The sequence below is a fragment of the Anas acuta genome, chromosome 19, assembly GCF_963932015.1.
Source record: "Anas acuta chromosome 19, bAnaAcu1.1, whole genome shotgun sequence".
Taxonomy (NCBI): Eukaryota; Metazoa; Chordata; class Aves; order Anseriformes; family Anatidae; genus Anas; species Anas acuta.
Genome location: NC_088997.1, coordinates 8,400,115 through 8,425,886, shown reverse-complemented (window position 1 = coordinate 8,425,886; position 25,772 = coordinate 8,400,115). Strand labels below are relative to the sequence as shown.

Here is a 25,772-nt window from a genome sequence, read left to right as displayed (position 1 = left end):
TCTAGCCTGCTCTCATTTTGGGCCTGTGGAGATAGGTTGGGACTTGAGCAGGAAAGAACCTGTCTTGTTCTTATGACTTTCTCTCTAACTACGGTCTTATTGTCTCCTTAAATCCCTATGTAGATCTGTGGGTATTGTGAAAACAAAAGCTATAATTTTGGGTGACTTGATTGTATGTAGATGAGGATTCCCAAACTTTCATACTAATGGTCCTGAACTCTCAGACTAATGGGCCACTCTTAAAACTCAGCGCTTTTCATGGGCTACTGTGACTCCTGATTTCATTGGAAACACTATAAAAATCATGTGCTTTTGCTGTCTAACTGCTGATTGCTTTAATGTGGCCAAGTAGGTGTCCAATGACTTGCAGAACTAATGATTAAATGAACAATAAGTTTGTTACCTGGTGAGGCTTTGCAGTGGCCTAAAGACAATTTCAGGTGTGTTTCTCCCCATGGTTAGCAGCCTTTCCAATACAGCAACAGTCTTTACTTTCACACTCAATTATTTCTGGTCTGTGTTGTTGAATGAGTAGTTCAAATAGTATCTGCAAGGGCTGTCTTTTTTTTTTTTTCCTGTGTGAATTTATCTGCAGCCTCTTCTCACTGTGCCAGTGCAGTGGTTTTGCCCCTACCTGTCATTGTTTGTTCCTTTGCAGAGAACACAGAGCCAGGATGGGTTGAGGTGATTGTGGAAATCCTCCTCTCCCTCCTTGCCCAGCCCAGCCTGCTCATACGTCGGATCTCCAAGAGCGTGTTTGGACGCATTTGTCCTAATCTGACCAAGAAGGGCCTGCAGCTGATCTTGGATGTAAGTGAGACATTAGTAGGGCATTGTACCGTTTGCCTGTCTTGTCCCTAACAGATATAGAAGCACATCTCTATTTTGGGATTAAATAAAAGCCTCCTCAATTTAGAAGATGTCTGTCATAATGTGTGCTGCTGAATTATAGAAGCAGCTTGCAGACAGTTTCTTTGTGGGAGCCTGAGATGTGCTAGTTTTAGGCTGTATTCGTTAGTAGTTTTAGCCCAAGGAAATTCCTGGGACATTTTATATAGCTGTTAGGTTTTATATGTGAGTATCAATGGTAACTTTTTCTTTATTTCTAGAAAGGCCAAGTGTAGAGGTGCTAAAAATAACTGGCACTGAAAATCTGCATTGGTCACATCACTGAGTAAAGCAGTGTCTACTGAGAGAGTATTATAGATTGCAGAGATCAGCTGTCAAGTATTTTATAGGACGAACCTAATACTTAATTTGTAACAAATGAAGATGTTTGATCTGTCTCCAACATCTTCAGTTTTCTCCATATTTTTGTTACTTATAGAAAGAAGAACTTAACATATGAACAAACATGATATTACAAGCCAGAAAGTTGAATGCCCTTACTTACTACATCATCATCCAGCTCTCTGGCTGTGCTGAAATTTATGTCTGTTGTACACACAAAGGCACCAAAACAAAGTACTGAAAACAAGAAAAACAATTCCTATTTTCTGCAGGTTCTTGATCCATACCAAGATCAGGATGAAGAAAGTGCTGTTGTTGTGATGGAAGAATCAGACAAAAAGTCTGCTCAGGACACGGTAATTGTTGGGCCATTGCCTGTGCCAAATACTTTTCAGACCTTTGCCATTTAAAAATAATGTTTCTGCTGATCTGTGGTAATAGATGTAACTGCATTTCTCTGTCTTGAATGAAATAGCTGTTGTTCTATTAGGATTTATTTTAAATGTGCAACACAGAAATGGTTTGCTGGAAGTACAAATCTATTAGTCTCTTGGGCTTGAAGGAAAACGCTGTTGTAGGTATGGCTGTTTGAATAGGTGAGGCTTCCTGAGAACAAACGACTGCATCCTGAGGTTAGCACAGGCCTCTCGTTGGCAGGCACAGATTGAAACATTGCTGTGATGCACAGTAACCTGAATTTGAGATCTTGGATTCTAAGAACTACAGAGATCCAAGTCACAAAGTGTTACAGGCATTAGCAGAAAGGAAAGTCAGATGGGGGCTGTTAATTCATTTCTTCCTTGGAATCTTCTCTTTAAAACTTGTTTAATGTGACAGAGAAACCTGTATTATATTCTGCTTTTAGTTGCTGTGAAGACGTGTTATCTCTGTTGTTATCTGAGGTGTCCTTACCTGAATCTGAGGGCTGTAGGCAAGATAATGGGGTGAGGGGAGACTTGAGCTTTTATTTCTGAACAGTTACATACCTGGGAATCGGGAATCAAGTAGGGCTTGAAGAATGGATAGGTGAGGAGATGAACTTTTCTTCCTCAGGATGATGAAGAAAGTGAGGACTCCTCAGAGGAAGATGACACTGAGGAAGAGAATGACAGCGGAGATGAGGAAAAGGATGAAGAAGTTGATGAAGATTTTCGCAGTCAGCTGATGAATGTTCTCAAAGCACAGAATGTATTGGTATGTTTTGAGTGTCTACCTTGGTACTGGGAGGTTTGGGGCAGTGAAAGATTATTGAACCCCTGCATCTTATCTGAGCCTATGTGGTGATAACCCTGGCAGTCATCTTTGTATGGCATTTGATGCAGGAGGTCAGGATCGTCAAAGAAAGCTCTGCCAATAAGTCACTTTTTCTTTTATTTATTGTTAGTGTGCCTCGAGTGCTATTGCTTGCCTAGTCTAGCCTGATAACTTGTTTTCCTGCCTGCAATAAAGAAGATTGATGTGAACTAAAGCACTGAGATACTGCTATATGGTGTCTGTGTTGGCTAGCCTGTGAGGAGGAGTGTGATCCCAGTGGGCCACTCTGGAGCCTTCTTGTAGCAGTGCTGGAGTGTGGCTTAATGATTCCTATAAAGTTTATGAACATAGCAGCATATTAACCTCTTTATTGAAGGAAAAACAGCACAGAGGGAGCTAGTGTCCAAACTCCAGGCCTCTTTCCTCTCCCAGTCCTCTAGCTCTAAATGTTGGTACGGTGCAGCCAGGATTACCTAACAGGAAATAAGACCTATGTTTCTCATTGGTCTGAGCATCTGTTTTCCTTCCCCATGTTTCTGTTTTGGGTCTGGAGGTAGCTACATCCCCACTGTGAATTTGCCCTGAAGTGGCCATGGTTCTCCTCTCCCTGCAGAGTCAGGGCAGTCCCAGGCAGGGGAGGGCTGGGAGCTGTTTTTGTAGTCCATGGAGTGACATGTAGCTTTTGCATTCTGAAAAACAAAAGGGAGAAGATGAGAGTGATGAAGATCTGGATGATGAGGCTATGATGGCCCTGGACAAGAACATCTCGGCCCTCTTTGCGGAGCAGCAGAAACGGATCCAGGCGAAGAAGGATGAGAGAGACAGGATTCGGAAAGAGAAGATCCTGCGGAGGGATTTCAAGATCAAGGTATGAGATCTGTGTCTGGTGCAAAGACCTTCGGTGAACTAGCGTGCTGGTTGTAGCCTACTGCAAGCCACGAGCTACTTAACGTTAGTTATGATGTGCCTTAGTGTGAACAAACACACAAAATCTCTCCTGTAACCTTGCAGCCTAAGCTTTTCTTGTCTTGTTAGGCTCATTAACTCCGGAGGGTTGTGGTTAACACCCCCTGGTTATTTGTGTCTGTAATACTGACCTGAGGCCACCTGGTGTCAGCATGGGCTGTCCAGGGTGTTCGGGCATCCAGGGACAGCTGCAGCTGCTCACACATCCAAATGTCTGGTGGCAGGATAGCTAGGAGGAAGGCTGATTAGTGTAGTGACCATTGGCTTCACTGCAGTTTTGTTTCGATGCTGGGCAGTAAGAGGATGATTTTATGGTAATGCGGTGTCTGCAGGTCAAAGGGGACTTGTGGGGGTAAGAGCTATCCGTCAGTGGAGCTAACAGGGATCTGTGTCAAGTTGCAGTGGCTGCAGGTCTGGCTGGGTGTCAGTGACACTGCTTTTTTAAATGATGTCACTGCAAAAAATAGGCTGAAGTCAACCAGCAGCTTTTAATCTTCAGTTTCAAACTTTTAATCTCTATGGTCTCATGCTGTGGCACTACAAGTGATAGCAGAAGGTACACTGATCTCAGCTGCAAGTACAGTTTTCTTCAAACCCCTTCCCTGTACCTCGCTCCGGTCTGAAGAAGCTGTGCAGGGTAGATCCATCATGTTTCCCTGTTTGCATTAGTTCTCAGCTCAGTAACTTTATGTTTGCAGGTGCTGGATCTGATTGAAGTGTTCCTCAGTAAGCAACCAGAGAACCCCCTGGTGTTTGACATCATCGAGCCTCTGCTTCAGGTGATTGAACAGTGCATGAGCTCAGACTCGGACAAGCAGGAGGTTGATTTCCTGCAGAAAACAGCTCTTATCTTCACGTAAGTGTCCGTAATCCTCCAGCTAATTGGTGAAGGCTTTTGATAGACACCAGTAGTGTTGACTGAATCCTAGAATTGAGTCTTTTTAACACTGGAGTCAATAGCTGTGCTTATAGATGATGGAGAATTAGATTACTGCACATACACACATAGACAGTGCTTAGCTATAACCTGCAGGATAGCAATCTGGATCTGGGTTTTCTAGTCTAAGGGACTTCAAGAATCAAGAACAAACAGTTGGTGCTGCAGGCACAGTACCACGTTGCTGAATATCTCCGTGGGCCACTGACCTCTGAGTCAGACTGTGTGACAACTCCCTACACTTACAGAGTTTCTGTTGTGGCTGGAATAAAACTCACAACAAATTATTATTAAGACAGGCAAAGTGCAAATTCTCGCTGCTCATTGCCACAAATAAAGCAGGATACAAGCTAGATGGAGGCATAATGCACGGTGTGTGGTGTGGCCTCTGTGCACCACTCCCTGCCATCCTCAGCACTGCTCTAAGGTGCTTTCAGTGCTGCTTTCTACCCGCTGCTAAGAAGCAGTTCTGCAGTAGCAGAGTTTGAGGCAGCCAGCTTCACTTTGTGGGAGCTTTGGAGGAGAGTTGACTTTGCCACCTGAGTAAGTTGCTTGAGGTGAAGAGCAGTTGTTGCCCCAGCAAAGACTGCTTCTTTTGCTGCCCAGAGCTAGCACCATGTCTGTGTATGTGTTGCACTAAGCCCAGTGATAAGGGTTCATAGCTGTGTTCTCCGGAGCTCTTTCTTTTGGTAATGGCTTTGAGTTTGTTCTCAATGCTCTTTCAGGAACTCACTGTGCCGAGCTAAGCAGTACTGCAAGAAAGTGGAAGCCCTGCAAGATGATTTGCACGCCTTTGTGGAGAGGCTTGTGAAAAAAGCCTGCAAGCACACTGATTCCTCAGTGGCTCTCTATTATTTCAGGTAAGTGTTAAGAAGGAGCTTCTCTAGTCAGCGCTGTGGGCAGGGCTGTGACTGTGGCTGGTCTGTCAGCAGGCATAATGTTGCTGGTTAAAACAGGTCACAAAAGTGAGAGGCTCCGTGAAGGCTGGCTGCCTGTGTCTGTTTACATGAGGACTAGTTTACATGAGGACACATCCTGACAGTGTGAAGCATTTTGAAACAGAGATGTCCGTTTTTTGGTGATGATCTTCTAGGGGCTCTGTAATACAGCAGTTGTCTCATACAGCTTCGCTAACAGTGATGGAAAATGCTCCCCGGAGGCTTCATCAGAGAGTAATGAATTGTGTGTGATTCAGTGCAGGGATGAGTGTAATTTATGGTCCATCTGCAATGATCATTCTGTAAATCCTGGGGTTTCCTGTCTCAGCGGTGGCTCAGTGAAAACAGCAGTGACTGTGGCTCTTGTCTGTACAAGTGTTCATTCCTTTGCCACTGCCTACAGGTGAATTAGGATAAGCCACATGTGAATCTACTAGGAAACATGTAATCTTGCTGTTCCCTGATACAAACAGAAGTGCCATTTACCAGCAGGCTCTCTTGTGGCTTGCAGGCAGATTTAGGGAGACTTTCAGACTCCATCTGGGATTTCTCAACATAATTTTATTTAGTGGGCACATGCTGCATGGTCAACCCAGTGCCGTTGGGCAGTGCTGGCCCTGCAGCACCCCTAGCCCATGGTTGCGCAGGACCCATGGCAATTCCTGGCAGTGCAGGGCTGGCTGCGTGTGCCACACGGCTCCCTGACACCTTCTGGCAGTGCCAGTGGAGCTTCTGTATGTATGTTCAGTTAAAACAACACTTCTCAAAAGTAGCAGGCTGTCTGCAGGCTCTCTCAGGTGACTTACTTGAGTTCCGCAGGCACGCAGCAGCCCAGGCTGGGAGGGCTGCAGCACTGGCTGGGCTCTGCAGGCTCTCAAATCGTGGGCAAATGCAGGAATTCTGAAACTGTGCTAGTCAAAACTGGTAGCAAGTGCTCAAGGAAATGAGGCTGGTAGTGAAGATGTGTGTGACTGCAGTGACAGCCAGTGAAAGGATGCAGCCTCCTGAGATTTGTCTTTAAATCTGCAAGAGTGGGTTAGGTTGCAGAAAGGGACCCTCTCAGGCTCTTTAACCTCTCTCGGGAGGGAAGAGGCTGCCCGCATCACCTGGCCTCTGCCCTCAGGTGGATTTGCAGTGGCACTGTGGTAACTGTTGTTCTCCCTCTTTTTATTTCTTAGTGCCTCCTTGTACCTGCTCAAAGTGTTGAAAGGCAGTGCGTCTGACAAGTCTCCAGCTCCTGTCTCTGTGCCAAAGAAGCAGAAGAACGCCATCCCACAGGCTTGTCAGGTAAGACAGCAGGCTGCTGTCACGGCAGTGTTTTTGCCAGTGAACTTGCATTACCCTGTTCTGCTGAGTGGGCATTGCTTATCCCACCTCCCTGTTTCCGCTGTCTGCAGATAGCTGTCTCCATGATTTCTTTTCCGTGCCATAAACTGTCGCATTCCCCTTCCCTTCTGCCTCACCCTCTGTGTTTGCAGTGCCTGCTTGCCCATAGCCAGCAGGGGCTGCTGGTACACAGCGGATCCAGGTTACTTTATCCTCACGTGTATTTGCGTTGCCCTCCTGACTTATTTGCTGTTCTTTGCATTAAGCCCTTTGCAGTCTGTGTGTTTTCTGGGAGGGTGCTGAGGAGCAGGGGTACATGGGGCAGTGGTGGATGAGGGTGAACTCCTCTCTCCCTGAGATTTGGATTGAGTAACCTCAGAGTGAAGAGAGAGAGGAGCAGCCCTGATCTCAGCGGCAGCTGTTTGCATGGAGGGTCTTCATCTGGTTCTGCTTTGTGAGCGTATCGCTTGGGGAGCCTTGCTATGTTTCCGTGTCACTTGCTGTCTCTGCTGAATTCACAGCTCTCTGAATTTGGTGCCCCTGTGTGTTGGGCAGCTCGGTGCAGTCCCTTCTACTAGAAACCAGGGAGCAGGGTTTCTCCAGCTAGGCTGTACTTGCCTCTGAACCTCTTAAACTATGTGCAGGGCTTAGTGCCTTAATCCTGCTGACATTTCAAGGGGGAGGAAAATAAACAGGGCTTCCTCATGACCAGGGAGGGCCTGGAAATTACAAACACTGAGATATTATTAGCAGCTGAAAAGATAGTGAGTGTTTCTAAGGCTTAGCGAGAGACCAGGAGTGCTAATCCAAGCAGCTCTTGTTCTGTGCTGGGCCTTCCTGGAAAGAGAAACAAAGGAGGAGATGTTTGGAGAATATAAACACCACGCTTGTTGGGTGAGACTTGCTGCATCCTCGTGCAGCTTCAGAGCAAAGGCTGTTATTGTGGGAACGGGGCTCTGGTCTGAGACCACAGCCGGCAGCTGAAGGGAGTTGGTGGTTTTCGGGAAGTGACACAGTCCAGTTTGGGTGCTGCTGCTGGTGCTGTGTTGAGTCTTAAAAGGTTTTGTAGGAGGGAACCAGAGACAAATGAGGTTTGTTTCCAGTGAGCAGTTCTTTGTGAGCGTGTCCTGGAGCTTTTCGGTAAGCCACAAGGTGAAACTAGAACAGACCCTATGATGCAGTGGCCAAATTTATAGAAAAACCTGTTACTACAGAGTATTTCTGTTTTTGTAGTAAACATTTGCATAGGAAGGGATCAATTTTTTTCCCCTACAGGTAGGTACATCAAGTAAGTGCTAAGCATAGGCACTTAAGACCCTCACATCTTCAGTCTAGCTTGCACTCAGTTACAGTAGCAGTAGGAGTTTGACCTGAGAACAGGACACAGCATTAACATGGCTTTAATTTGTTGTATGGCTGTGGAAACATTCCTTGGGCAGAAGCTTGCAAAACGCCCATCTGCTGTTGTGAAGATCCCAGCTTTGATCACCTGGGCCTTAATTCTTCCTGCTCTAGAGAGCTGTGTTTCCCTGGCAAGATGAGAGCAGTCAGGAAGGTCAGGATGTGGTGCTGCACCCTTTGTTCAGCCCTGTGCTGTTAGTTCAGATCCACATGGCCTCTGCAGGTCTCTGTTGTGTGTTTGGGTTTCTTGTTCCCCACCAGAGGGGGATATTAGAGCATTTACACATCTCTGGGATTGCTGGGTCCCTGATTAGCACGAGGGCTTCTCTGCAGTGCTTCACTAACGTGATCATTCTGCTATGGGAACTTAGGAAAGCACATTTGGGACCTGCTTTGTTGTTTTGTCTTGGTTCTATGTGCTAGTTCATATGCCTGTATCATATAAACTACCCAAGAATATCTAGCTACTGGAAAAATCTGTGCAGTGGTAGAAATAAATTGCTTCATTTAGCAATGATTGATTCTTGTGTTTTAGGGGAAATTTTTTTCTTTTGCTTTTTCCCCATAGGTTTCGAGCACTGGCTGCTTGGATGTGGAGAGAGTGACTGCAGTGTACCAGGAGGCACTGACGCAGTTCCTGACTAAACGCAACAGCGCCCTTACCAGCTCCATGTTTCTCGATCTCTTCACCCGCTTCCCAGTAAGTGTTGCTGCCTGGCTGCTGGTGGCTCCAAAACACAGCTGTAAGCCTGTTGAAAGCAGGGAGAGAAACTTTCCCATTTTTTTGTGGGCTTTTAAAACTGCTGCAGGGTTTCCTCAGATTTTCATCTTCTTAAACTCTTAACACTGCATGTTTTGATAGCAGTGCTGCAGAAGGCGAGGATCTCCGTTGTGGTTTGGATTGGGATAGAGCACGGAGAATGTAGATGGATAGAAGGCTGCTCTTTAAAGGATGCCCTAAGAAGCTCTAATTCCTTACCAGTATTTGAGATAACGTGGATGAGCAATGCTTGCACAAAGGCAGGAGGGGCCAGGTTGTTTAAACAGTTAATGCAGCTTCTGGTCAACTTCACTCTGACTGCATGCTCCGCTTCTCAGTTTTTTTCCCAAGAAGGCTGTAGGGTGTAGAATCTAATTGGAGTCTAATCTGCAAACTTGATCTTCAGACACTGTCAGTGTCCATAATCTTTGAGGCATTTCCTGCAGACTTCACCCATGCTTAGAGCTGCTCTCCACTATAAGGACAGCCAGTTTTTATGAAACCATGCTTGGGTCTTAATGCCATATGGTCCTTCAACAGTTATTACGTCAGAGGAAGAGATAGAGACAGCAACCAGAAACCCTTTCTCAAGGATCTTCAACCTTTTAGAACTGATGTCTGAAGGGAGGGTGGGAGGAGACACAGGTTTGTGTAACAGGGGAAGATGCTCCATACTTCCAGAGAAGGAGGGAATCCATTAAGGAAAAAGCTCTTTTGCATACCACATTTCTTAGGACACCATCCCATGGCACCACCTATGTGAGACAGTGAAATGAGGGGAAGAGGAGAGTTACGTGCTGTGCACTTGGAGAGCAAGCTTAAAAAGATCTGCGGGTTTCTTTTAGAGCCTGTGGATTCCAAATGACTGTTCCTTGCAGAAATGCCTTTTTAAGTCTTTAAGCTCATCCCTTTTATAAAACAAAAGTAGTGATTTATGTAGCTGCTGGCCTTTCTAAAGCTGGGTTTTACCCACTTGCTAGAGCTGTCTGTTCCTTTAGTAGTCTTCTTACCTCCCAAAAGAAGCCATTTTAGGTGGTGTGGTTGAAATAGCCATCTACACAAGACCTCAGTGAACTTTTCAGCAAATTGCTATCCGTGTTTTGTTAGGGCCAGACCTTCGAGTGCCTGATAGACAGCATGGGAGGTCTGCCAGTTAGGTGTTTGCAAACCACGTGCTTTCTCATTTCTTGTGCCTGGATTCTTTCTCCCCATAAAGTTGGCAGGATTTTGTATAGAAGCCTAGAAATTGTTGGATTATGCCAGAAAAGAGATTCAGCAGTCTTCGCTGACAGTAACCCCTACTCTGGAAATGTTTCGATGAAGAATTGTTGCAGGGTGCAACTTTAAGATAACCTGTCTCTACAGAGGCTTTCCTTCTGGGAGTTACTTCTGGTCCCTGTAGCTCATGGGATCAGACCTTTCCCCAAGCTCTGATACTTTAACTCGGCATGTTCTCCTCTGCTCTGGGACTGTTCCTGTGCATGAAGTGAACTGCCTCCATAAAGTACCAGGCAGATACAGGCTTAAATCGAGAAGCAGGCAGAACACCGGAGGTGAAATCTTTGCCAGATTTTTCCAAGCACTCTTGCTTGGAAAAGATCTTTCCAAGCACTCAGTTTTGCTGCTGATTTTGTTGTGACCAAGATTTCACCCAGGCTGGTGTGAGCGAAGCTGCTAATTTTCAAATAAGCTGTTGCTGATCTCTGGGCACTTTCCTTGCAGCATTTTCTTCTTGCTCAAAAAGCTGTGTAAAATATAGACCATTTTGCTTGAAAAACAAACCTTTCTGTCAGCAAACCACTAATAAGAGACTCGGTCTTTCTTTGTTATAGGTCATGTGTAAGCCATTAGTAGACACTCTCGTCAAGTCTATCACAGCGGGAGCCAGGCAACATCAGCAGGTAAGAAAGAAAGCAAACAAACAAGGCTGTATTAAACAGTCAATCAGCAAAGTCGCTTAATCACGGCAGTTCAGATGACGCTTAATATGCTTATTGCTGCCTTTAGGGCTGCCCAATTTTGAGAATTGGGCTTCCTGGGGGGAGAGCTTTTGCAAATACTGCCTTGCTACTTGAGGTGTGTGACTAAAGTTGTGGAAACAGCTTATGTATTCACAGTCACGGAGGTTCTTTGGTAGCATCTCCCTTAAAAACTGCCTGCAGCTTCCAGGGCTGAAGCCTGATTGCTGTAATGTTGCCTTCAGTCACTTATTCCTTGATTACTTTCTTGTTGGTAAGATGTTCCTCTGTGTTAATGCAGCATGTTGTAATCCTTGCCTCCTAACACTAGCCCCAAGTTACCTTCTTGAGTCTTGCTCCATGCCTTGCCAGCTGCCCTGCATTTCCTAGGCCACGTGCTTCTGTGTCTAGTTTGAAACCACCTGTGCTATCGATCTGATTTTTGATGGTTGATTGCATGTGCCTGACTAACACGAAATTAGTGGAGCTTTATCAATAAAACGTTGCAGGGTGACTGCACAGCTCACTGTTGCATGACCAGGGAATGATTCCTGTCTGGATTTTCACTGCGCTGCAGTGGGGGTGTCTTCCACGCAGTTAATAACCAAAACCCCTTTAGGCCAGTAGCATTGTGTCTCAAACTTTTCCACCCCCTAGCTGTAATGTGCATTTGTCCCTTGCAGAAGTGCATCCTAGATCGACCTTTCTGTTTCATAAATAGCTATTTTATTGTTTCTGATCACTGGAAGGAAAGCGGAGGGATCTAGGTGTGAGTTTCCTTTAGGGCTGCTTTACATTGTCTGTGAAAATTGAATTTCAGGCTGTTTTACCTAATAGGAACGGCTGTGATTTAAACAAAACAACAACACAAAAAAAAAAAAAAGAAAAAGAAAAAAGAAAAAAGAAAAAAAAACAAGAGAGAGAAAATTAAGCTATGAGTAATCTCAGTGGGTAGGAATAAGGATGTGTTACACAAATGACAAACAAATTAATTATAAGGTATGTACTTGATCCTATCCTCAAGAGACCAGAACAATATCCCAAGAAGACAACTTCATTTACGTGGGTATCTTCACTTCCCTACGGGGAACAGCATTGTCCTTTTTTCAGAGCTTCCGTGGTTATCTGCACAAGCTTTGTTTCCAGAGCCAGTTTATCTGTGGGTGGGAGGGGAAGGGGAGGACGTGCAGCGTGCTGCGTGTGGGAGTGTGGATGGAGAACGTGGATGTGCTGCTGTTTAAACAAAGGCAATGTGGAGAGTAAGCTATGTAAAGCTTTTGGAGTTGCAGCTTTACTTTTCTGCAAACTGTTTCCTTTTCAGGAATTCTGGCTTCCCCTCATCAAATGTCCAATTTGACAGGTTTTCGGATAAAATATTTCCACTGATTCTTAATGCACGTTTTCAATTCTCAGTGCTTTGGTGGTGTCCGATGGGGACAAAGCCAGATGAGTGCACGTGGCAAAGTGAGGTCAGGAGCAAAGCAGGGGCATAACTTCCCTGGAGCCTCCGCAGCCTCTGGGGAATGAGGTGGAGGGGCTCAGCTACCAGAAGGGCTGTCCCATCTCAGAGTCTTAAATAAGACACCCAATGGCTCCTGACAGCCTGACTTTGACAAGCCCCAGTGCTCCAAAGGTAAGGGGGGTAGTTTTCCATCTTCAGCCTCTGAATATTGACCTCTGAGCATTACACTAACTCAGTGCCAGAGATATGAGGCATAATTCCCTTTCTAACGCTCCTGTTATTAGTGCTGATCATTCTGGCAGTGCTTGCTCTATCTGTATGAACAGCTAATCCCACTGTGGGTTTGACTTCTTAGCTCTGCAAATCCCCTTGGCAGGAAGTCCTCAGGGCTGGGCTGGGTTGGGACTTGTGCTCTGCATGGGGAGGTGGAGGTAACGAACCCTGGTTCATTAGGAAGGTGGGTTGGTAATGAGCCCTGGTTCATTAGGAAGGTGGGTTGGTAATGAGCCCTGGTTCATTAGGAAGGTGGGTTGGTAATGAACCCCTGGGCTCTGGCCCAGCAGGGCTGCTGCCCACACTCGCCTGGCCTGGGGGAGGCCCTTCCCACATGGGTAGGAGCTTTCAGGTTGGGTTTGTAGCTAGCTTTGAGCAAAAATAAAGGTGGTTCTTGGGGTGGATGGAATGGAGGGTGTCCCTTCTCCTCACTCTGAAAAATGGGGAGTCTGTGAGAGCAGTATGGGGCCAGAGGGCTTTTCTGTCCCTCCTCTCAGCCACATCAGTCCCTGAGTTTTTTAAGGGGCTTAAAGGTGCTGTGGTGGCTGGCAGGCATGTCCAGCTCTTACTTCAGGGGTCTCTGCTCTTGTTGGGGCTTGTAGTGTCAAGTAAAACGTGATCCCTGAGTGGTGGTCCTGGCCTGGTAGAGGTGATTTCCTCAGCAAGCTGTGCAGTGTGTGGCAAGGCCTGGACCACCGGGCTCTTCTCTAGAAACAGCAAATCCAACCTGTAGGTGCAATGTTATTCCCTGTGCCCTCTGTTGTGGGCTGCTGTGGCTCTGCCGAGCTCAGCCGCTGGGCAGCTGTAGCAGAGGGGTTCCTCTAGGAGATGCTGGAGCCGTTCACATGTGCTCAGCTGGTGCTGGCCTGGGGAGGAGCAGCGTGGCCTCTGCAGCCCCAGCCAGTTGTCCTGACCCTGGGGACCCCGCTGCCTGCTTGCTGCCCTGGTATTTGTGCTGTCAAACATTGGAAGATCATTGTGAAGATGCTTTGAGTAAAAACTTACCTTTCCTCTCTATACATCTCTTTTTTTTTCCCTCTTTTGCTGTGTGAATTTTAAGTTTGGGCAATTCGCTGGTCGTGTTCATGGCTGGATGAAACTGGTGACTTGGCTTTGCTGCAGCCTTTCTGTGCATCCTGTCTCCCTCAGGTGCTCACCTCTAAAACCCGGAGAACATTGAACCTTTTTTCGTAGCCTTGTGTCCATTAGGATTGAGGTGCTTGTAGCCATCAGATAGTGTGGCTTTGGTTCTGGGTGACTGCTGGAGAGACAGCTCCCTTGGAGAGATCCAAAGGCAGGTGTATCAATTGCAAAGCGTAAAAATGAAGCTTTAAAAGAAACATTTTAGATTGTGTGACTTAAATCGTCATCTTTTTTTCTTTTGTTGCTGTTCCTATGTGTCTAAAGCAGCAGTAAGGTTTTTCACCTCTACAGTGAAGTAATTTGTAAGATGAAACAGAGCACTCAGAGGGGTGAGAGCTCTGAGGGCAGTTTTAAACCTGGCTCTCAGGGGCTGGGTTAGCAGACTGCTCCAGCAGTGAGCTCAGCCCGTGTAACAAGTTTTAAACTGGAACAATGAATTTTGAGACTGAGCTTGAAACTGCAGCTTGTAGCTGTAGCCAAGCTCTGATCCTGTGGGGTTACTCCTGGGGCAGGGATGCCTGCAGGAGACACTCACATAGCAAATGCCCTGGAAAAGAAAAGAGCTGGAGAGATCGGGGTCCCTTGTGGGTGGGAGAAGGAAGGGCAGCGGGTGCTTGACCTGGGAAGGAGGATTTCGTCCCACCCTGAATTCCCCTGTTTGCTGTTTGAACCCGTACGTCAGAAAGACACAAGAAGGAAACGTGTGACAGCGGATCAGCAAAATCAGCTGGTTTCAGGCAGTTCATGCATCTGGGGCAGGCCTCACCTTTTGTGAGACCACACTGACTGCAGGACACGACGGAGCGTATTCTGTCAGCTCAGTGCACGGGCTCTGGGAGCTGGGGCTCTGAACGCTCAGTGTTACGGGTTGCCTGGCTTATTTATCCAGAATTCTGCATATCTTTAAGTGTGGAGCTAAAGAAGAAAGACTGCTGTCCCAAAGGTGCCTGTGTGCAAGCTAAAATGCTTCAGGCTTTAGAAAAATGAACGCACTGATGTTTGGATGTCTTTCATTTACTTAAATGAGAGATCTTGTGGGTTTTGCTGTGTTTTTCTATTTTTTTTTCTTTTAACACTACAATAGCAGCCAGGATCTTTTTCCTGAAGTTGTGTCGATGTTTGTTTTCCCATGGTTAAGTGAAACCAACATATAACTTAGAAAGCTGCACTGTCTTCTTAGAATAAGGCTGCACATCCATGGTGTGTTCATGCACTGTTGTCTACTGTAGAAAAAAATGACTAGAAATTGTATGAAATCACTAGAGCGTAAGCAGTTACTGTGAAACTTTTCAAGAGGATCTTGAGCATGTGAAAAGAATGCTTCAAGTTAAAGTAATGAAGAAAGAAAATTTTAACATTTTTGGCTAGCCTAGTCCAGCTTGTTGGATTCAGTTCTACAGAGGTGTTGAAAATCGGTCACACTAATTACGTATGACCTTATACTTGGGTAGCAGAGATGCCTTAAGTGGCAGGACAATGGTACCGGTGTACACATCACAGTCTTTTTGTACATGTAAGAAGGTTGATAGCTTTCTCTTACTCAAGTGTAAGCATCAGCTGGTTAAAGTGTAGCTCACATTTCTGGAATCCCTGACCTGTAAGCATACCTGCGTATACACATGCCCTCTGTGTAACTTGGACACAAATGACAGCTGAGATATACTCTACATGATAAGACCAGGGTGGGAAAATGACAAATCACCAAAAGTTGAGCTCATGTGATATACCTTTGAGTTGACCTGGTGCTAATAACTTCACCGAGCTTCTGGCACAAGTGATCTGTTGGCAGTGCAGAGCATTACAATTAGCCAAGCAAAACGAGCGAGGCGCTACCAGGCGGGGGAGGCTTGTGCTGCTCTGTTAGCTAAGGATGCTGCTGTCAGTCTGATGTCTTCCACAAGCACTGAACATGTTCTCTCCAATTCTGTTTGGGAAAAAAAGTGCGTGTGATCTTTTTCTTACTTCCTCCTTTCTTAATTTCTCTCTTTTTTTTTTTTTTCTTATTACTGCGATTGTTTCCAGAAGACCTTGACCTTCAGATTGCTTCCTTGTGCCTTGTTTCAGTGGGCGCAGTGTTGCTTTTTCGATATGCACAAAAGGCTTGTGTTTTTGGCTTGTGCTGATGGAGCGTGAACCAGAAATTGAGAAGTGTTTATTTTAATGATTGGTGCATGACTCAACTGCATACCAGAACCCTCCTGAGCCTTAGGTGAGGAATGTCTTCCTGGTTTATTTTTAGCAGCATCAGTACGCTGAGCAGAACCACAGTAACATCCAGTTCTGTAACCGTGCGGTCTCGGGCTGTCCCTGTGAGGCTCTCACAGCGCCGAGCCCTTGGTGGTGCACTGTTAATTACGGTGAGGTTCTTATGCAGTGCCCCCCGCCCATGCTCATACAGACTGGGACTGCCAGGGGACTGGATGTGCTGGTGATCTGCTGCTTCTTGCCTAGCTGTCACCTCACTCTGGTACTCTGGGAGTCAGAGTAATGTCTGGGAGCAGGGCAATGTGTGCCTGGTTGCCCCGAAGTTCCCAGGCTTACTGCTGGTGCAGGTTTCTGCAGGCAAACACACACTCCAGGTGCCAGCTCTGAACTGGCTGAAGCACAGCCTCTGGAAGGCTGGAACAAGCATGCTTTTCCCTGAGAAACTCTGCTTGTTGGCCAGCAGCACAGTGCTGTGGGAAGCACTGCTCCTGCGCCTGATAGCACTGCTCCCAACAGAGCATTTAGCACCCACAGAGGTAGGACGGTTCCTTCTCTCCTCAGGGGATTACAATTTTGCTCAGAACCAAGTATGATTTTTCTGAGCTGGTGTTCTCAACACGAGGCACTGCTGCAAAATGTCATCATTAGGACTTCTGTAGAGACGTTTTAGGCTCCTTGACAGCCTCTCTGTGGAGCCTTCTTGCTTTTCTGCCGCAGGTAGCTGGTGCACGGGGGGATTCTCTGCGTCGTGGTTCATTGAGTACAGCACTGAGCACTGAGCAAGGACATGCACAACGCCCTGCTGCCCTGCAAGCAGGTTGAAATACAAGAGCATTTGCCTTGGGCACATGGTTGGAGATAACTCACCAGTAGTAACTTCTATAGGGAAGCCTTCTTTTAAGGGTTGACTCCTCCATTGTTGGGTTTAATTAAGTTTAATGGCTTTGTGTATCAGCTGTTGTGCAAAGGCCTCATAAGGGTAAGTGGCTCAACACAGGCCCCACCTCTTTTGGCTTTGAGTTCTGATGGAAATTTAATTTATGGTCACAACCAGTTTGGGAGAGACTAGTAAACGAACCATCCGCTGCTACCAGGAGTAAGTTGTTGTCCCTGTCCTGGTTTCACTGGCAGACACAGACCGCTTCCAGTCTGTAATGTTTTGCCAGGGTTTAGGCAAATGAATTGGTATCTGTCCCTTGTTCTGCTCCCTTGGGAAAGGCACTACAACTGTACATTTCAACACAATTACTAAGAGCCTTTGTAGTTATTTCTGCAGCGTAGTCACACATCTGTTTGAATGCATCCCTGTCATCTTATTTACTTTCAAAGCTATATTGATTGAGGACGTCGCAGTAGCTGGGAGCATAACGATGCTCTATTTGTCCATCAAGTGAGTTTCTTTCCCATGATTTGGCTACAGCTCTGCAAAGCTGATGTAAGTGCAGAGCTGTCATGAAACTAATAAAAGTCATTTTACTTAGTGTGGAGATGAGAATGGGCACTGAGACGGAGTTCAAAATGTCATCTTTTGTCATATAGATTCATTAATATTTCAAAATGTGTTTTTATAAAGCATTCTGTGACAAGGAACCCTTTAAGATCTAATAGAGAGTGTATTTTGGGTAAGTTGCTAATTAATCTCGGTACTTTGGCAGTCTCCCCAAAGGGATCAAACATATATAGACATACTTTTACAGAACTGAAGCAATTCTGTGCCAGAGCTGCCATCACCAGAAGAGTAAAACATGATCCCGAAGTCCTGCCAAAGAGGTCTTGGCTGGTTGACAGTTACCGTTCTGAGCGGTTTATGTTCTGTATAAGTATCTAAGTTAAAAAGTAATTAAACTTTAATACTGTAAGAGCAGTAAAGGCACTGCAAAGCGTCAGGAACCAGCACCCCTCTGTGTGTATGTGTGGGAGAGTTCCTCCTCGTGCTGTGATAAATGAACAGATCACTACGTTCATGCACCATGAAAGTGCCTGCATCCTCGCAGATAGTTTCCAGCAGGTGGTATTGGGAAGGACTTGTCATGGAATATTTTGCATTAGCTGTTGTTAATCATGAAGCAAAAGAAACCAACCCAGATGAGCACCAGCACCAGTTCAGCTCTGCCCCTTTCCATCCGAAGGGAGAGCTGGACTGCTGGTGCCAGTACCAGCCCTTCAAAGCATACCCCGTCGCCTCGCAGAGGTAGGACGTGTTGTGCCTCTGTCCTTCGCAGAGGTGTCACTAGGGGGAGGACTCGTCCCAGGGTCGCATCGAGGTGAGCAGAGCTTCAGGAGGGTGAATTACCTGCAGGCAGTGCTGATTTCTTTGTGCCATGCATTGTCACAGTGGCTGCTGTCTTCCTCTGTCCACTATATGCCCTTTTTTTTAGTGACCCTTCTTACAAGAGAAGCCATTTGCAGCTGGAAAATGTGTGTCAGACTGACACGCTTTGGCTCCAGCCAGCGTCCTGCTCCTGTTCCTGTTTTTGTTTTCTGTAAGGAGATGGTCAAGGAGATCCTGAGTGCTGCAAGGTAAAGCTGAACCAGGGGTGGTCTCTTGCACATTTTTGAGCTATCTGGTCCCGAGCCAGCACAGCCCTGTGACATGTTGTAACTCTAGGTATGTAAACTGTCCCTCTGAAGCTGAAGGAGGAACACTTGAATGCTTAAGTGCTTTGCTGGGTCAGGGCCAGTGCTCTACATTTTTTGTACCAAGATTTTTAATTCCTAGACCTTTGAGATGGTTGTAGATGTGGATTATTGTATCCCAGCTTTCATTTTTGAGAGCCTCTTGCATTGGGAGAGCTCAAAAAGAAATTGTTTTATTTCAGAGGACTGGAGTATGTTGACAGCATCCATAAATAGTCTCTGATGTTCTTTGGAAAGGTGTCTGATGCGATAGTAAAATGTGGCCTTCTCCAGTGATTGCTTTAAGCCATGTTTCTCGCTTTCCTCTCGCTTGTACGAGACAGTTGAAAATTTAAAAAGAGCTGTTTAAATTTTTCAGGTCCTCCTGACTGCATTTAGGCTGAGAGCTTGAAATCCCATGGCATGAGTTTCTACTTGTACTTGTGCTGAGCACGTTGTGTGCTCGTGTTGTGTTTCATTCGGACAGGCCCCTGTCGCTGGGCCTTGCAGGGTCTCTTTGGAACATCATGCATGCTACTAACTGCTCACATTTGCTCGTTTTTTGTCTTCAGATGAGGGTTTCTCCTGTATTTCTTTGTGCATTTTAATGGCTCCTCTATATTTTGTGAAAAAATGGTGTCAGGCAGGCAGATGTCTGCACTACCCACATGCACATCCATAGTGATGCTGCCCTCGTAGGTGTCCCAGTCTTTAAATTCCACCACCCCAGCAGAGCACAAACACACAAAAGCTCTTCATTGCCTCTTTGTTCTGATTCTGAGGATGCAAACTGCTCATTCTGCTCACTGCTGGTCAGCTAATTGTGCTGATGACCATGTAGCAAATCCAATGTAACAGAGGAAGCACACTTCCAGTGTGTTGCTGGGAAGAAATAAGAAAATCAGAAGGTCACATAGGCTTTAGCTGGTACTGTAGGCACAGCTGCTGGCCAGAGCTATGCAAGGTTGGGATCAATGGGTAGCATTAACAGCCCTGTGTCTTGGATGGACTTGCTGAGTTAGATACATCCCACATAGCAGTGATTTTCCATGGCAGAGTAATTTCCTAGCCTACTAAATTAAACTTGCCATCTGCCACATGGGGAGGTGATAGTTTTTAAAGAGATGTGCACTGAGAGTGAACCCCCCAAGTGTGCTCTGCTCAGCCTGGCAAACGCAGCCCCGTCGGCAGCTCCGTGAGCAGGTACAGAGCGCATGGAGAGCTGTGCTTGGAGGCAGGCTCGGTGCTGTGTATTTAATAACAGCACAGGCAGAAGGGGAGGAAACACCTGTGGTTGTGATGAGCTGGTGACCATCGTATGGGCTTGAGCTGTATTCACGTGGCAAAATATTTTCTAAACGTCAGGCTGGAAGTTTTGGGTAGCGTTTGGTGCTGTGTTCACAGCGGGCTGCTGGATAATGGTTTGGAAATAATAGCAGGAGTGGGGGGAGTTTTGTTGGCAGGTGGTGCAGGATGAGGGCTTCTGCAGTGCAAAATCAAATGCCAACCTGAGCAGTGTTCGCTGACAAGGACGTGCTTACGAGCCCCCGTAGAAAGTGGTGGGTCCCTCTGTTGCTGTTTGGGGATAGGGGAGGGATGGGGTTTGTCTGCTTCTGTTTCTGCTTTCCCTTAGCCTGCATTGAAAGGTCACTTTGCAAAAGTTAAAGCATTAGAGAGGAGTAAAGATTTCCCTGCAGGAAAGAATAAGGATTTCCTGGCAGGATTTCTCAGCAACCCCCAAGCAGAACAGGGACTCGAACCACGCTTCTTTCCCCTGGGACAATGTGCGCTCTGTCACATCACGACGCTTCTCTCTGTGGATTCTGCAAATTGAAAAGATGATGCTGGCAAGTGGCCGGATCGGTGAATCTACAAAGCTCAGCCCAGTGCAATTTCCAACTTTTTTTTTTTTTTTTTGCTTAGCAATGCTGTTTATTTCAGTGTTCCAAGCTAACAATTTTACTGATGTGTACTTTTTTTTTTTACTGTTTGAAAGCTAAACTTCAGTAGTTGACATTTGAGTGACTTGGAATTCTAATTTCTCATTATTTGCTGATAAATGTTCTCAAAAGATGATAACCTTCATCCCTGCAACATTAAGTCTGGTCTGGTGAATCAGGGACTGCAGCTAAAAGGCACACAGTGCCTAGGCAATCTGAGCTTTTTTCAAACACATACTGCTCTTAAATCTCCTAAATTATTAAGTTTGACTTTAACAAAATCTCCTTAAATAGGCTGCATTATGCAGTAGCTGCCTTTTGAATAGCCTAAAGAAAATCCTATTGCATGTCCCTCCTGAATTGAGGAAAATTGGCTTTGTTGTGCAGAGGAGACATCTGGCTTCGGAAGTGTTGGGAGGAGCAGCCAGGTCAGGGAACTGGCAGGAGCAATTTTGGTTTTGGTCTTACAAATGTGTGCAAGTAACTTGAGGTGTCAGTGCAGCCTCTTGGTGTTTGAGAATCCTGTGTGTATGTGGGTATAATCCACACTGACAAAATGAAAGTTTTGGGGAAGGAGTATTTTTGAAGAAGAAAGTTAATGTCGAGAGAAAGGATGGTGCCCCCAGTACTGATTCTCCAAGAGGTGTCTCATCTTTGGCACTGTTTCTTTGAGCCTTAGCTCCTGGCATGTTCTGTGAGAATCTTTGCTTTCATTTCTTTACAAAAGGGTGTTTTTTTTCCTCTGTTGTTTAGAGCGAGGAGCTTGTAAAAGCAAAGTGGAAATGCTCCAGAATAAACAGGGCCATACCAAGAAACCAAATCATTATTATCTTTTTTTTTTTTAAGTGTGACTTTGTTTTTAATTTTGGAGAGAATTGTATTTGGAAGTGGAGAGGGAAAGGTGCATATTTCCAGATTTTTATTGTTATTATTTATATTTTTTACTCTTTTTTTTTTTTTTTTTGCGGGAAGGGAGAGGCTTGGATGCATTGCCCAGGGTCCATTGGTGTTCTTTCCTCTTGTGATCTCAGTATATCCAGTGGTACCAATATTCCTCGCCAGAGTTATATTCCTGTAATTGGGCATTATGGATAGCGCAAGAAAACATCACTGCTCATGGATGCTCATCTGCATTCCGCTACCGATTTATCTTGTGTTCTCATGCAGCTCACTTAATTATGGCATCTTTTTATTTTCCAAGAATTTAGGATAATAAGGTATTGACTTTTTTTTGAGGGAAACATTAAGACTGATTGGCCCTTCTGATATGTGGTAAGTAGCTACCCCGGGGAGAAATGAATCTCTGCGTCCACCAAAGCAGCAGACCGATATATGGATCGGTCCGTATGGATCGCTGCCCCCTGGGGGGCTGCCAGTTGGCCTCTGGTAATAAAAAAAGAGCACAGGTATATAATGTCTTTCCCAGCCCTGAATGTTCACTGGCTGTGTCTTTGCTGTGTCTGAATGAAACAATCAAAGCTGGTGTCTACTGCCTTCAGCCAGGCCTGGCCCACGAGCTCGGTGTGTTATACGGCATGTTCTTGGTTTTGACTGCCTGAACGTCCTCCAGACCCTTCATCTCAGGCAGAAAGCCTGCCAGTGAAGCACAGCATTTAGCAAACAGATAGCCTCTGAAAAATTGCAGTGCCAGATCTTCTCCCCACGTGTATTGCCTCATCTTTATTGCCTTTAAAATCTGGTAACGTCTTATTTCTGTCACTAGTTCATGCTAGATTGTGGTGAATGTGGGAGGGAGCTTTTATTTTTATTTGTTCTTTTCTTCTGTCCTGGCTGCCAGCAGAATGGTGCTGAAACAAGCAGCAGGCTGAAACGAGCACAAATGCCCCATTGCAACCCTAGTCCCGAGCAGGTTCTTGGAAGTGGGTTCCTCTCATTAGGCTTTTACCCTGACAAGAGCATCCTCCAAACCACTGTTTGCAGAGGAACCAAGCTTGGAGAAAATCCCCTCCTCTTGCAGCGGAGAGCACACTTGCCGGTGATTTGCAGAGTCCTTGCTTAAACAAATTAAGTAATGATGTTTTAGGGCATGAAGAAACCTGTATGGACATGAACCCTGCACATATTCCCAGCTCTGCAGGCAGGCTTCTTCAGCATGCTGAGTGCCAGTCCTCGGCTTTCTGCTGTTCTTACCTGTAGGGCTCAGGCTGACCTAACGGTAAGTGTAGGTGCAGCTGTATTGCATAAAGTGGTTTCTGTGGGGTTTAGCTCATCCCATGTTTTCGGCCAGATTGAGTGGTGGTGGTTTAAAGCGCTCGTGTCTTGGAATAACTGCTTCCATGCTGTGAAGGAGGAGGATATGCCAGCATAGCTAATGTGATAAAACTTTCTGTAGTGTAGACAAGCACACGGTAGCAGCAGAATGAAGTTAACAGCCCGTCTGATCGATGCGACAGCTGCTGCTCAGAGCCTTGGGAATAGTCATGGACTTGTATAGATTTCTTGACTTTTCCTTTCTGCTGCTTAAAGCAGGACATCTGAGCCATGGGTGAAGAAGGGTGTGAAGGATAATAAAAATTAAAAAGAGGAGGTGGGGAGTCAGCAGGAGGGGTAGAGTGATGGGATTTCTTCACAGTCAGTGTTGTCTCAGTTGCTGTCTTCCAGGGAGTTTTTATTCTTTCTCAGCAAGCAAGGTAGTGAAACCTCAAAGCCAAAAGCAGAACTTCCAAAGTAGGGACAAAGATCTGAGTGTAGCACCAACACCCTGTGCATTTGGTTTTCCCCTACTTGCATTTTGGCAAGAGATTTCCAGCACCTCTCAGTCACTGGTGCTGGAGGTAGCGACAGGAAGGCTGGCCTGTGCTGGGAATTACTGGGGCTGTATGTTCCAGCTGCCGTAAGGACACAACAACGCCTTGCGTTTGCAAACTACTGTTTAGCTTGTTTAGAAGTTGGCTAGAGAGAAGGATGTTGGCTGTTTAGAGGGTTAAGAAATAAAAGTTAACATTAAAAATGAGGCACGAAAAAACAAAGCTCATTGATAATTTCTTGTGCTCAAGAAGGTCTTAACAGATAATCTACATCTGGTAGATGAGCAAAATGTGTCTCATGTGTGACAATTATTTTTAAATGTGCTAATACGCAAGCTGTTGTGAGTTATTTAAAGCTTCCTGGATGGAAAGCATCCTGCTGTATCTGTGGAAATCTGCTTTTTTACTAGGAGAGAGGAACAGGTGCAATTTACTTGGGATGAAACTGGTTTGCAGTGCAGAACGGTTTATTCTAAAACACCAAAAACTGCAAGAGCCTGATGAGCTAGGATGTTTGGTGGGAGTACACTGAGTAAGATTGCCTCTGTCATCCAAGGTTGTAAAATATGATTTAGATTCCACATAAATGCTTTACATATTGTAATTAACTAGCCTTGCAAACTTTTTCTCATCCATTTGTCACAGGAACTTAATTTAAACTGTAAAATACCATTTGTTGTGATCACTTTTTGGCTGGAAAATCTTGTTCTTGGGTTTGTAAATCTCCTCTTTGCTGCTTTTTTGGCAAGGCCAGAGCGAGGGAGGGCGAGGAGGAAATTCCTTCCCGGTCCAGAGCATTGCAGGGGGTGTTTGGTGCACAGGGAGGGTGTGGGAACAAGGGCAGGGGCTGGTGGGCAGGGGATTTTGGTCTGTGTTTGCTTCTATTTCATTATTCTGCCTTGGCCATGCCTGGAGGCAGGAGGGCAGGTTTACAGGCCAGGAAACTGGTGTCTGGTGAGACGACTTCGGTGCCTGCCACGTTGGATCCTGCTCACGTTCCCCTGTCACCGACAGCAATATCAGGCCTTGGCAAGGCTGGCCGAGGGAATGTCTTGAAAGAGCTGATTGATTAGTCTGGAGGCACTGGGCTGTAGCAGGGAATATTGAATTCAGCTCCTGAGCAAGATGATCATGCAGGATAGATTTTCGTGGTCTTTCCGGGCCAGCGTGAGCTGGCTGTGACTGCTGGAAGGCCTCAGGAGCCTGGGCAGTCCTGGATAACACGGCTGTGCTGGGGGGGCTGTCACTGGGCCTGCTCTGCACACAGTCATGAAGGTTGGAAAAGGCCTCCAAGATCCTCTGGTCCAACCATCCCCTGACCACCACCATCACCCACTAAACCATGTCCCCAAGCACCACGTCCAACCTTCCCTTGAACACCCCCAGGGACGGTGACTCCACCACCTCCCTGGGCAACCCGTCCCAATGCCTGACTGCTCTTCCTGAACAGAAATGTCTCCTCATTTCCAACCTGAACCTCCCCTGGCACAACCTGAGGCCATTCCTTCTAGTCTTATCAGCAGTTATCTGTGAGGAGAGGCCGACCCCCAGCTCCCCACCCCTTCCTTTCAGGCAGTTGCAGAGAGCAATGAGGCCTCCCCTGAGCCTCCCCATCCCCAGACCAAACCCCCCCAGTGCCCTCAGCCGCCCCTCACAGGACTTTTGCTCCAGAACCTTCACCAGCCTCATAGGCCCTGCACAGGCCCTGCAGGCAGGAGCTCTGCACAGGATTTCTCCTGCTGACACTGTGGTGCTCAGCACCAGAAAGGGCATCAGGATAGGTTTCAGGTGGAGGTAGATGTCCAATTTACGAGGCTGCCTTGGGAGGTTGACTGTTCAGCATGTTTTTAAACCAAGAAATGGTTGTGGAGATGCTCTTGTGTCCTTGCACGGTCAGTTGGCACATCCAAACCCAGCAGCCATGCTGTACCAAGTCCCTTTTATCCCAGAAGGGGCCAGCACTTTGCACTCTGAAACCTTGCAGCTAGCTGCTAGCTGGGAATCTCAGCCCCACTGCTTTTATGTGCATCGTTCTGGCAGTGCTGTGGCTGTTTAACATTAATGTTTGTTCTCAAAAATAGCTTTTTAAAGCCACAGTCAGGGCTTTGCCTTATCTTCCCGTCCCCTTGCAACTGAAACACATGAAACACGTCTGCGTGTGCCACGTGCAGAGTGCTGCAGTTACAGCTTGGGGACTGAGGGAAACTGGAGCTTTCTTAGTTGTCTCTGGTTTTCTTTTGCTATGCCTAAAGCCTTTGTATGTTTTAAGTAAATGTTTGGCATTTGATGCTTCTTCAGTGAGAATACTGGTTAATGCTCTTGGAGGATACTTGTTTTGTTTGTCCTTAACTTAGGAAAGGGAAAGAGTCCCTTTTTTTCCCCCTCCTCTTGTCTTCCCCAGAGAATTTGCAGTTTGATCCTTTTGAGGTCAACGGGCTGTGTGAAAGTCCAGGCTTTTAAGTTAAGTCACAAGTTAAACTCCTCCATTAAATACTGGTCATGACACTTCCTTCATGTCCACAGCTTTGCAGGGCTCAGTGGGTTATCCAAATCTTTCATAATTCTGTTTATAACGTGTCAAGTACAACAGAAAGC

The 25,772-nt window shown here is 46.1% G+C and overlaps 1 protein-coding gene across 1 annotated transcript in view; it reads left to right on the top strand.

Moving 5' to 3' along the window:
• MYBBP1A (MYB binding protein 1a) overlaps nt 1-25,772 on the top strand; it is a 59,776-nt gene that overhangs the window by 12,102 nt on the left and 21,902 nt on the right. Inside the window, exons 15-23 of the mRNA XM_068655986.1 lie at nt 659-810; nt 1,503-1,586; nt 2,284-2,424; nt 3,188-3,352; nt 4,149-4,306; nt 5,113-5,247; nt 6,504-6,612; nt 8,621-8,752; nt 10,645-10,713. Of these exons, the coding sequence (XP_068512087.1) occupies nt 659-810; nt 1,503-1,586; nt 2,284-2,424; nt 3,188-3,352; nt 4,149-4,306; nt 5,113-5,247; nt 6,504-6,612; nt 8,621-8,752; nt 10,645-10,713 (1,145 nt within the window). The remainder of the gene's footprint in view (nt 1-658; nt 811-1,502; nt 1,587-2,283; nt 2,425-3,187; nt 3,353-4,148; nt 4,307-5,112; nt 5,248-6,503; nt 6,613-8,620; nt 8,753-10,644; nt 10,714-25,772) is intronic.